Source organism: Maniola hyperantus, chromosome 13, assembly GCF_902806685.2.
Source record: "Maniola hyperantus chromosome 13, iAphHyp1.2, whole genome shotgun sequence".
NCBI lineage: Eukaryota > Metazoa > Arthropoda > Insecta > Lepidoptera > Nymphalidae > Maniola > Maniola hyperantus.
This window is the reverse complement of record NC_048548.1, coordinates 30,517-43,640: the sequence shown is the minus strand read 5'-3', so window position 1 is coordinate 43,640 and position 13,124 is coordinate 30,517. Positions and strand designations below refer to the sequence as shown.

General features: G+C 49.7%; 1 protein-coding gene across 3 annotated transcripts in view; it reads right to left on the bottom strand.

Annotated features, from left to right (window-relative positions):
* Positions 1-1,278: 1,278 nt before the first annotated feature.
* The window catches only part of LOC117987551 (transmembrane channel-like protein 6), a 35,344-nt gene continuing 23,498 nt past the window's right edge, over positions 1,279-13,124 (bottom strand). For all 3 annotated transcript variants that reach the window (XM_069502761.1, XM_069502760.1, XM_069502759.1), the window contains 3 exons: positions 4,795-4,953; positions 4,385-4,518; positions 1,279-2,403 (listed from right to left, as the gene is read on the bottom strand). In XM_069502761.1, coding sequence (XP_069358862.1) covers positions 2,123-2,403; positions 4,385-4,518; positions 4,795-4,953 — 574 coding nt within the window. In that variant the 3' untranslated portion in view covers positions 1,279-2,122. The remainder of the gene's footprint in view (positions 2,404-4,384; positions 4,519-4,794; positions 4,954-13,124) is intronic.

Here is a 13,124-nt window from a genome sequence, read left to right as displayed (position 1 = left end):
TTTCATATTTTATCAAAGTAGTCGGCGCTCGGCGCTCGGCGCTCGGCGCGCTCGGCGCTCGGCGCTCGGCGCGCTCGGCGCTCGGCGCTCGGCGCTCGGCGCGCTCGGCGCTCGGCGCTCGGCGCTCGGCGCTCGGCGCGCTCGGCGCTCGGCGCTCGGCGCGCTCGGCGCTCGGCGCTCGGCGCTCGGCGCGCTCGGCGCTCGGCGCTCGGCGCTCGGACGGGAGCTCGTCGCGTCATTATGTTCCCACATCAATATTATACATAAATGACAAATTGATAATTGGAGCATCTCAATTTGTTTATTTTCACCTCACTAGCTCAAAAGGCTGCATTTGCTGTCTAGTAGGGATGAGACGTATTTACGCTACCAGGTTTTGCTTGCAAGTAGGGCGCCCTGGTGCGGGTGGAATTTACTTGCAAGTAATTCTTCACAAATAGGATTATGCTCCTTATATGTATGATAAAAGATTACCTAAATGATAAAAGAGCCTGGATTTGACCTGCAGCTCGTTCCAGCAACGCACAACACTGCAAATACTTTTTTATACATGGCATAATCTTGTACCTATATCAAATATTTGAAAAGAGCAACCGCCGAGTTTCTTGCGGGTTCTTCTCGGTAGGAAAGGCATTCCGAACCAGTGGTAGATGCATCTGACTATTCGAAAGTACTTGTAAAAGTTTATTTGAATAAAAAAAGATTTTTATTTTATTTTATAACACGGATAAATTTCCTATGCTATAAAATTACTTCGAGCTTTACTGCCAAATACTTTAAAGTATTTTAAAACCTGGTTTTAGACCCTGGTATTTTTACGTACTCTTACTTGGAAGCCCTGGTATTGAATTTAGCAAGTATGTCTCATCCCTAGTGTCTAGAACCAGTGAGCAATATACAATAGACCAGCAGCCGCCGAGTGTATATTGTGATGATTGTGATAGATAGATACACAAACGGACTCTCGGCGGATGCTGTGAGTTCAGAGCAGCTCTGGATTGTCATTTCTCGTGGATCAATCAAAAACACATTTCAAAGAGTATAATACGTACGCACACGCACAGGTACGCATTTGTACGCACAGGTACGCATTTGTACGCACAGGTACGCATTTCTGCAATTCATTGTCTCAGAAACGTTCGGAAATTTTGTATAAAATATTGCATTATGTATAATCCAACATTTTATTTCGTAAACATTTTTTTATTATTTACCTACTAATAGTTTAAGAAATAAATGTTTTTAAGAATTTTGTAAAACAACATGAAACATCAAAGAAAATTAATATTTAGGTATTTATTTTATGAATAACGCAGACAAAAAGAAAAAAAAAAATTCTTTTTGTAGGGAAAACAGAATTACATATTTTTCTTACATCTTATATTTTTTCGCTATTGAGGTGAAAAGTTTCATATTATATCACACGATAGCACAGTTTTTTGTTTCTTGTGCCTTTGAATCCCTCACTACGCTCAGGATTCTAATCACTCTTAGAATCACTTTTAGCGAGTGATTCTAAGTTAAAATCAGCTTGTGATTCTGTTATAGAATCCTTTGCTCACGCGGGATCTAGGGGACTAGGCACTCGCAACAAAAACTAAGTTTGCTGTCTTGTTGAACAAATAATTAGTTTAGTATTATTTATTACATTATAGATTTAAATATAAATAGAATTCATAATATCGCAATTTTATGGACGATTTTTTTGGAATCGTATTTTTAAAATACAACCAGTAAAATACAACCAGTAAAATACAACCAGTAAAATACAACCAGTAAAATACAACCAGTAAAATACAACCAGTAAAATCACAAACATGTTTTAGTATTTTATACGTTTGATGCATCGTGCAGCGCGCTCCGGGTGAGACTCAACTTCGTATACAATGACATCAGACTAAAATGTACCACAAGGTCCTAAATTTAAAGTCAAAAATTATTTATCTATGATTTTAATTTCACGATGTTCCCACTCGGAGCGCGATGACGTAACTCGAGCTTTGAGACGAGGCAGCAAGTGTTTCGTCGCATCCATCCCATGACCCATCCCATCGACGTCAGTGAGATGTACGAGCTCACAGTGAGCACACTAGACGTGACACAACGCCCCTCGCCCGCGAGGCTAGCTCTTCCCCTCGACGTCGTCCTCGCGGTCGAGGACGCTGGCGGAGCCCTGCCAGCTGAAGGAGCTGTCGGTGTCGCCGTCGTCGGGCGGGCGCCGGGAGGAGGGCCGCTCCTGCGCGAGGGACTTGGGGCGGTCGGCGGCGTGCGCGAGGCGCGAGGCGTCGAAGTGGAAGGCCGCGTTGGAGGGGCGGCGCACCTCGCGCAGGTAGCGCCACGTGTGGCTGTCCTCCGCCTCCGCCTGCGCCTCGCGCGCCTCCGCCTTCCGCCTGTACAGCCACTCTGAAACATTGTACCACACTCCTCGGTACTCCGCCTTCACCCGGGTGTCCGCCGACATTGTAGGTCCTACTTCACCCGGGTGTCCGCCGACATTGTAGATCCTACTTCACCCGGGTGTCCGCCGACATTGTAGATCCTACTTCACCCGGGTGTCCGCCGACATTGTAGATCCTACTTCACCCGGGTGTCCGCCGACATTGTAGATCCTACTTCACCCGGGTGTCCGCCGACATTGTAGATCCTACTTCACCCGGGTGTCCGCCGACATTGTAGATCCTACTTCACCCGGGTGTCCGCCGACATTGTAGATCCTACTTCACCCGGGTGTCCGCCGACATTGTAGATCCTACTTCACCCGGGTGTCCGCCGACATTGTAGATCCTACTTCACCCGGGTGTCCGCCGACATTGTAGATCCTACTTCACCCGGGTGTCCGCCGACATTGTAGATCCTACTTCACCCGGGTGTCCGCCGACATTGTAGATCCTACTTCACCCGGGTGTCCGCCGACATTGTAGATCCTACTTCACCCGGGTGTCCGCCGACATTGTAGATCCTACTTCACCCGGGTGTCCGCCGACATTGTAGATCCTACTTCACCCGGGTGTCCGCCGACATTGTAGATCCTACTTCACCCGGGTGTCCGCCGACATTGTAGATCCTACTTCACCCGGGTGTCCGCCGACATTGTAGATCCTACTTCACCCGGGTGTCCGCCGACATTGTAGATCCTACTTCACCCGGGTGTCCGCCGACATTGTAGATCCTACTTCACCCGGGTGTCCGCCGACATTGTAGATCCTACTTCACCCGGGTGTCCGCCGACATTGTAGATCCTACTTCACCCGGGTGTCCGCCGACATTGTAGATCCTACTTCACCCGGGTGTCCGCCGACATTGTAGATCCTACTTCACCCGGGTGTCCGCCGACATTGTAGATCCTACTTCACCCGGGTGTCCGCCGACATTGTAGATCCTACTTCACCCGGGTGTCCGCCGACATTGTAGATCCTACTTCACCCGGGTGTCCGCCGACATTGTAGATCCTACTTCACCCGGGTGTCCGCCGACATTGTAGATCCTACTTCACCCGGGTGTCCGCCGACATTGTAGATCCTACTTCACCCGGGTGTCCGCCGACATTGTAGATCCTACTTCACCCGGGTGTCCGCCGACATTGTAGATCCTACTTCACCCGGGTGTCCGCCGACATTGTAGATCCTACTTCACCCGGTGTCCGCCGACATTGTAGATCCTACTTCACCCGGGTGTCCGCCGACATTGTAGATCCTACTTCACCCGGGTGTCCGCCGACATTGTAGATCCTACTTCACCCGGGTGTCCGCCGACATTGTAGATCCTACTTCACCCGGGTGTCCGCCGACATTGTAGATCCTACTTCACCCGGGTGTCCGCCGACATTGTAGATCCTACTTCACCCGGGTGTCCGCCGACATTGTAGATCCTACTTCACCCGGGTGTCCGCCGACATTGTAGATCCTACTTCACCGGGTGTCCGCCGACATTGTAGATCCTACTTCACCCGGGTGTCCGCCGACATTGTAGATCCTACTTCACCGGGTGTCCGCCGACATTGTAGATCCTACTTCACCCGGGTGTCCGCCCGCATTGTAGATCCTACTTCACCCGGGTGTCCGCCGACATTGTAGATCCTACTTCACCCGGGTGTCCGCCGACATTGTAGATCCTACTTCACCCGGGTGTCCGCCGACATTGTAGATCCTACTTCACCCGGGTGTCCGCCGACATTGTAGATCCTACTTCACCCGGGTGTCCGCCGACATTGTAGATCCTACTTCACCCGGGTGTCCGCCGACATTGTAGATCCTACTTCACCCGGGTGAACTACTGGTCTACTTCACATTTCATCCCGCAGAAACAAAAGAGTCCTATAAATGGATCCATACAACATGTATATTGCATATCTACGAGTACATGGCTATTACGTCGCCAACGTTACCTCCGTTGGACACCTTCTCGATGGCGGCCAGCAGGAAGTCCTTGTCCTTGGCCTGCAGGCGCCGCATCTGCCGCAGCAGGCGCGCCGTGCAGCGCTGCGCGGCGCCGCGCGCACGCACGATGTACACGCACACGCTACAACAACAGATTCTATTCCAGTATCGTTCGCTCGCTCGGGATTCAAACTCGGGACTCGCAACAAAAACGGACTTTGCTATCTCGTTCTATTCTACTTTATTTTAAAAATCCAGTGATTTTTATTCCATTCCAATCAAAGGTCCATTTGACGATACGTTCTTCGTCTGCGTTTGACGAACCGCTGACGGAGTAGAGCCTCGTGCGACCTCCGTCACCACATCCGGCAGACTAGCAGAGCAGCCGGTCACATCTGTCAGCGTCGGCTATAGTTACCACAACGCCAGCAGCACGAAGGCGATGGGGCCGGGCCGCACCACGAAGTGCAGCACGGCACGCAGCGTGTCGTGGCGCGACAGCTGCAGCAGGCCTTCGCTGACGATCGCGAACACGTGCTCGTACTGTCGGAACGGCCCGCACGTCCGCGACGACGACCTGAATGCGGATTTTGAAAACACGAACTCTGTAGTTTATTTAATTAAAAAATACTTTTATTTAGCTTTTACGAATAATATTAATACTTATAATTTTTTTATCTACAAGGATTAAAATTATAATAAAATGAATGATTTGTTTGTGATTGATAAACTCTGGAACTACTAGTACACTTCTCGCCGCACGAGACGAGGGGAGCTGGACTCTTACATTCACAAATAAACTCTGGAACTACTAGTACACTTGTCGCCGCACGAGACGAGGGGAGCTGGACTCTTACATTCACAAATAAACTCTGGAACTACTAGTACACTTGTCGCCGCACGAGACGAGGGGAGCTGGACTCTTACATTCACAAATAAACTCTGGAACTACTAGTACACTTGTCGCCGCACGAGACGAGGGGAGCTGGACTCTTACATTCACAAATAAACTCTGGAACTACTAGTACACTTGTCGCCGCACGAGACGAGGGGAGCTGGACTCTTACATTCACAAATAAACTCTGGAACTACTAGTACACTTGTCGCCGCACGAGACGAGGGGAGCTGGACTCTTACATTCACAATAAACTCTGGAACTACTAGTACACTTGTCGCCGCACGAGACGAGGGGAGCTGGACTCTTACATTCACAAATAAACTCTGGAACTACTAGTACACTTGTCGCCGCACGAGGCGAGGGGAGCTGGACTCTTACATTCACAAATAAACTCTGGAACTACTAGTACACTTGTTGCCGCACGAGGCGAGGGGAGCTGGACTCTTACATTCACAAATAAACTCTGGAACTACTAGTACACTTGTCGCCGCACGAGGCGAAGGGAGCTGGACTCTTACATTCACAAATAAACTCTGGAACTACTAGTACACTTGTCGCCGCACGAGGCGAGGGGAGCTGGACTCTTACATTCACAAATAAACTCTGGAACTACTAGTACACTTGTCGCCGCACGAGGCGAGGGGAGCTGGACTCTTACATTCACAAATAAACTCTGGAACTACTAGTACACTTGTCGCCGCACGAGGCGAGGGGAGCTGGACTCTTACATTCACAAATAAACTCTGGAACTACTAGTACACTTGTCGCCGCACGAGGCGAGGGGAGCTGGACTCTTACATTCACAAATAAACTCTGGAACTACTAGTACACTTGTCGCCGCACGAGACGAGGGGAGCTGGACTCTTACATTCACAAATAAACTCTGGAACTACTAGTACACTTGTCGCCGCACGAGACGAGGGGAGCTGGACTCTTACATTCACAAATAAACTCTGGAACTACTAGTACACTTGTCGCCGCACGAGACGAGGGGAGCTGGACTCTTACATTCACAAATAAACTCTGGAACTACTAGTACACTTGTCGCCGCACGAGACGAGGGGAGCTGGACTCTTACATTCACAAATAAACTCTGGAACTACTAGTACACTTGTCGCCGCACGAGGCGAGGGGAGCTGGACTCTTACATTCACAAATAAACTCTGGAACTACTAGTACACTTGTCGCCGCACGAGGCGAGGGGAGCTGGACTCTTACATTCACAAATAAACTCTGGAACTACTAGTACACTTGTCGCCGCACGAGGCGAGGGGAGCTGGACTCTTACATTCACAAATAAACTCTGGAACTACTAGTACACTTGTCGCCGCACGAGGCGAGGGGAGCTGGACTCTTACATTCACAAATAAACTCTGGAACTACTAGTACACTTGTCGCCGCACGAGGCGAGGGGAGCTGGACTCTTACATTCACAAATAAACTCTGGAACTACTAGTACACTTGTCGCCGCACGAGGCGAGGGGAGCTGGACTCTTACATTCACAAATAAACTCTGGAACTACTAGTACACTTGTTGCCGCACGAGGCGAGGGGAGCTGGACTCTTACATTCACAAATAAACTCTGGAACTACTAGTACACTTGTCGCCGCACGAGGCGAGGGGAGCTGGACTCTTACATTCACAAATAAACTCTGGAACTACTAGTACACTTGTCGCCGCACGAGGCGAGGGGAGCTGGACTCTTACATTCACAAATAAACTCTGGAACTACTAGTACACTTGTCGCCGCACGAGACGAGGGGAGCTGGACTCTTACATTCACAAATAAACTCTGGAACTACTAGTACACTTGTCGCCGCACGAGGCGAGGGGAGCTGGACTCTTACATTCACAAATAAACTCTGGAACTACTAGTACACTTGTCGCCGCACGAGACGAGGGGAGCTGGACTCTTACATTCACAAATAAACTCTGGAACTACTAGTACACTTGTCGCCGCACGAGGCGAGGGGAGCTGGACTCTTACATTCACAAATAAACTCTGGAACTACTAGTACACTTGTCGCCGCACGAGACGAGGGGAGCTGGACTCTTACATTCACAAATAAACTCTGGAACTACTAGTACACTTGTCGCCGCACGAGGCGAGGGGAGCTGGACTCTTACATTCACAAATAAACTCTGGAACTACTAGTACACTTGTCGCCGCACGAGGCGAGGGGAGCTGGACTCTTACATTCACAAATAAACTCTGGAACTACTAGTACACTTGTCGCCGCACGAGGCGAGGGGAGCTGGACTCTTACATTCACAAATAAACTCTGGAACTACTAGTACACTTGTCGCCGCACGAGGACGAGGGGAGCTGGACTCTTACATTCACAAATAAACTCTGGAACTACTAGTACACTTGTCGCCGCACGAGACGAGGGGAGCTGGACTCTTACATTCACAAATAAACTCTGGAACTACTAGTACACTTGTCGCCGCACGAGACGAGGGGAGCTGGACTCTTACATTCACAAATAAACTCTGGAACTACTAGTACACTTGTCGCCGCACGAGGTCGAGGGGAGCTGGACTCTTACATTCACACATAAACTCTGGAACTACTAGTACACTTGTCGCCGCACGAGGCGAGGGGAGCTGGACTCTTACATTCACAAATAAACTCTGGAACTACTAGTACACTTGTCGCCGCACGAGGCGAGGGGAGCTGGACTCTTACATTCACAAATAAACTCTGGAACTACTAGTACACTTGTCGCCGCACGAGGCGAGGGGAGCTGGACTCTTACATTCACAAATAAACTCTGGAACTACTAGTACACTTGTCGCCGCACGAGGCGAGGGGAGCTGGACTCTTACATTCACAAATAAACTCTGGAACTACTAGTACACTTGTCGCCGCACGAGGCGAGGGGAGCTGGACTCTTACATTCACAAATAAACTCTGGAACTACTAGTACACTTGTCGCCGCACGAGGCGAGGGGAGCTGGACTCTTACATTCACAAATAAACTCTGGAACTACTAGTACACTTGTCGCCGCACGAGGCGAGGGGAGCTGGACTCTTACATTCACAAATAAACTCTGGAACTACTAGTACACTTGTCGCCGCACGAGGCGAGGGGAGCTGGACTCTTACATTCACAAATAAACTCTGGAACTACTAGTACACTTGTCGCCGCACGAGGCGAGGGGAGCTGGACTCTTACATTCACAAATAAACTCTGGAACTACTAGTACACTTGTCGCCGCACGAGACGAGGGGAGCTGGACTCTTACATTCACAGATAAACTCTGGAACTACTAGTACACTTGTCGCCGCACGAGGCGAGGGGAGCTGGACTCTTACATTCACAAATAAACTCTGGAACTACTAGTACACTTGTCGCCGCACGAGACGAGGGGAGCTGGACTCTTACATTCACAAATAAACTCTGGAACTACTAGTACACTTGTCGCCGCACGAGGCGAGGGGAGCTGGACTCTTACATTCACAAATAAACTCTGGAACTACTAGTACACTTGTCGCCGCACGAGACGAGGGGAGCTGGACTCTTACATTCACAAATAAACTCTGGAACTACTAGTACACTTGTCGCCGCACGAGGCGAGGGGAGCTGGACTCTTACATTCACAAATAAACTCTGGAACTACTAGTACACTTGTCGCCGCACGAGGACGAGGGGAGCTGGACTCTTACATTCACAAATAAACTCTGGAACTACTAGTACACTTGTCGCCGCACGAGGCGAGGGGAGCTGGACTCTTACATTCACAAATAAACTCTGGAACTACTAGTACACTTGTCGCCGCACGAGGACGAGGGGAGCTGGACTCTTACATTCACAAATAAACTCTGGAACTACTAGTACACTTGTCGCCGCACGAGACGAGGGGAGCTGGACTCTTACATTCACAAATAAACTCTGGAACTACTAGTACACTTGTCGCCGCACGAGACGAGGGGAGCTGGACTCTTACATTCACAAATAAACTCTGGAACTACTAGTACACTTGTCGCCGCACGAGACGAGGGGAGCTGGACTCTTACATTCACAAATAAACTCTGGAACTACTAGTACACTTGTCGCCGCACGAGGCGAGGGGAGCTGGACTCTTACATTCACAAATAAACTCTGGAACTACTAGTACACTTGTCGCCGCACGAGGCGAGGGGAGCTGGACTCTTACATTCACAAATAAACTCTGGAACTACTAGTACACTTGTCGCCGCACGAGGCGAGGGGAGCTGGACTCTTACATTCACAAATAAACTCTGGAACTACTAGTACACTTGTCGCCGCACGAGGCGAGGGGAGCTGGACTCTTACATTCACAAATAAACTCTGGAACTACTAGTACACTTGTCGCCGCACGAGGCGAGGGGAGCTGGACTCTTACATTCACAAATAAACTCTGGAACTACTAGTACACTTGTCGCCGCACGAGGCGAGGGGAGCTGGACTCTTACATTCACAAATAAACTCTGGAACTACTAGTACACTTGTCGCCGCACGAGGCGAGGGGAGCTGGACTCTTACATTCACAAATAAACTCTGGAACTACTAGTACACTTGTCGCCGCACGAGACGAGGGGAGCTGGACTCTTACATTCACAAATAAACTCTGGAACTACTAGTACACTTGTCGCCGCACGAGACGAGGGGAGCTGGACTCTTACATTCACAAATAAACTCTGGAACTACTAGTACACTTGTCGCCGCACGAGACGAGGGGAGCTGGACTCTTACATTCACAAATAAACTCTGGAACTACTAGTACACTTGTCGCCGCACGAGACGAGGGGAGCTGGACTCTTACATTCACAAATAAACTCTGGAACTACTAGTACACGTGTCGCCGCACGAGGCGAGGGGAGCTGGACTCTTACATTCACAAATAAACTCTGGAACTACTAGTACACTTGTCGCCGCACGAGGCGAGGGGAGCTGGACTCTTACATTCACAAATAAACTCTGGAACTACTAGTACACTTGTCGCCGCACGAGGCGAGGGGAGCTGGACTCTTACATTCACAAATAAACTCTGGAACTACTAGTACACTTGTCGCCGCACGAGGCGAGGGGAGCTGGACTCTTACATTCACAAATAAACTCTGGAACTACTAGTACACTTGCCGCCGCACGAGGACGAGGGGAGCTGGACTCTTACATTCACAAATAAACTCTGGAACTACTAGTACACTTGTCGCCGCACGAGACGAGGGGAGCTGGACTCTTACATTCACAAATAAACTCTGGAACTACTAGTACACTTGTCGCCGCACGAGACGAGGGGAGCTGGACTCTTACATTCACAAATAAACTCTGGAACTACTAGTACACTTGTCGCCGCACGAGGCGAGGGGAGCTGGACTCTTACATTCACAAATAAACTCTGGAACTACTAGTACACTTGTCGCCGCACGAGACGAGGGAGCTGGACTCTTACATTCACAAATAAACTCTGGAACTACTAGTACACTTGTCGCCGCACGAGGCGAGGGGAGCTGGACTCTTACATTCACAAATAAACTCTGGAACTACTAGTACACTTGTCGCCGCACGAGGCGAGGGGAGCTGGACTCTTACATTCACAAATAAACTCTGGAACTACTAGTACACTTGTCGCCGCACGAGACGAGGGAGCTGGACTCTTACATTCACAAATAAACTCTGGAACTACTAGTACACTTGTCGCCGCACGAGACGAGGGGAGCTGGACTCTTACATTCACAAATAAACTCTGGAACTACTAGTACACTTGTCGCCGCACGAGACGAGGGGAGCTGGACTCTTACATTCACAAATAAACTCTGGAACTACTAGTACACTTGTCGCCGCACGAGACGAGGGGAGCTGGACTCTTACATTCACAAATAAACTCTGGAACTACTAGTACACTTGTCGCCGCACGAGGCGAGGGGAGCTGGACTCTTACATTCACAGATAAACTCTGGAACTACTAGTACACTTGTCGCCGCACGAGGCGAGGGGAGCTGGACTCTTACATTCACAAATAAACTCTGGAACTACTAGTACACTTGTCGCCGCACGAGGCGAGGGGAGCTGGACTCTTACATTCACAAATAAACTCTGGAACTACTAGTACACTTGTCGCCGCACGAGGCGAGGGGAGCTGGACTCTTACATTCACAAATAAACTCTGGAACTACTAGTACACTTGTCGCCGCACGAGGCGAGGGGAGCTGGACTCTTACATTCACAAATAAACTCTGGAACTACTAGTACACTTGTCGCCGCACGAGGCGAGGGGAGCTGGACTCTTACATTCACAAATAAACTCTGGAACTACTAGTACACTTGTCGCCGCACGAGGCGAGGGGAGCTGGACTCTTACATTCACAAATAAACTCTGGAACTACTAGTACACTTGTCGCCGCACGAGGCGAGGGGAGCTGGACTCTTACATTCACAAATAAACTCTGGAACTACTAGTACACTTGTCGCCGCACGAGGCGAGGGGAGCTGGACTCTTACATTCACAAATAAACTCTGGAACTACTAGTACACTTGTCGCCGCACGAGGCGAGGGGAGCTGGACTCTTACATTCACAAATAAACTCTGGAACTACTAGTACACTTGTCGCCGCACGAGGCGAGGGGAGCTGGACTCTTACATTCACAAATAAACTCTGGAACTACTAGTACACTTGTCGCCGCACGAGACGAGGGGAGCTGGACTCTTACATTCACAAATAAACTCTGGAACTACTAGTACACTTGTCGCCGCACGAGACGAGGGGAGCTGGACTCTTACATTCACAAATAAACTCTGGAACTACTAGTACACTTGTCGCCGCACGAGACGAGGGGAGCTGGACTCTTACATTCACAAATAAACTCTGGAACTACTAGTACACTTGTCGCCGCACGAGACGAGGGGAGCTGGACTCTTACATTCACAAATAAACTCTGGAACTACTAGTACACTTGTCGCCGCACGAGCGAGGGGAGCTGGACTCTTACATTCACAAATAAACTCTGGAACTACTAGTACACTTGTCGCCGCACGAGGCGAGGGGAGCTGGACTCTTACATTCACAAATAAACTCTGGAACTACTAGTACACTTGTCGCCGCACGAGGCGAGGGGAGCTGGACTCTTACATTCACAAATAAACTCTGGAACTACTAGTACACTTGTCGCCGCACGAGGCGAGGGGAGCTGGACTCTTACATTCACAAATAAACTCTGGAACTACTATACACTTGTCGCCGCACGAGGCGAGGGGAGCTGGACTCTTACATTCACAAATAAACTCTGGAACTACTAGTACACTTGTCGCCGCACGAGGCGAGGGGAGCTGGACTCTTACATTCACAAATAACTCTGGAACTACTAGTACACTTGTCGCCGCACGAGGCGAGGGGAGCTGGACTCTTACATTCACAAATAAACTCTGGAACTACTAGTACACTTGTCGCCGCACGAGGCGAGGGGAGCTGGACTCTTACATTCACAAATAAACTCTGGAACTACTAGTACACTTGTCGCCGCACGAGACGAGGGGAGCTGGACTCTTACATTCACAAATTTAACTCTGGAACTACTAGTACACTTGTCGCCGCACGAGGCGAGGGGAGCTGGACTCTTACATTCACAAATAAACTCTGGAACTACTAGTACACTTGTCGCCGCACGAGGCGAGGGGAGCTGGACTCTTACATTCACAAATAAACTCTGGAACTACTAGTACACTTGTCGCCGCACGAGGCGAGGGGAGCTGGACTCTTACATTCACAAATAAACTCTGGAACTACTAGTACACTTGTCGCCGCACGAGGCGAGGGGAGCTGGACTCTTACATTCACAAATAAACTCTGGAACTACTAGTACACTTGTCGCCGCACGAGGCG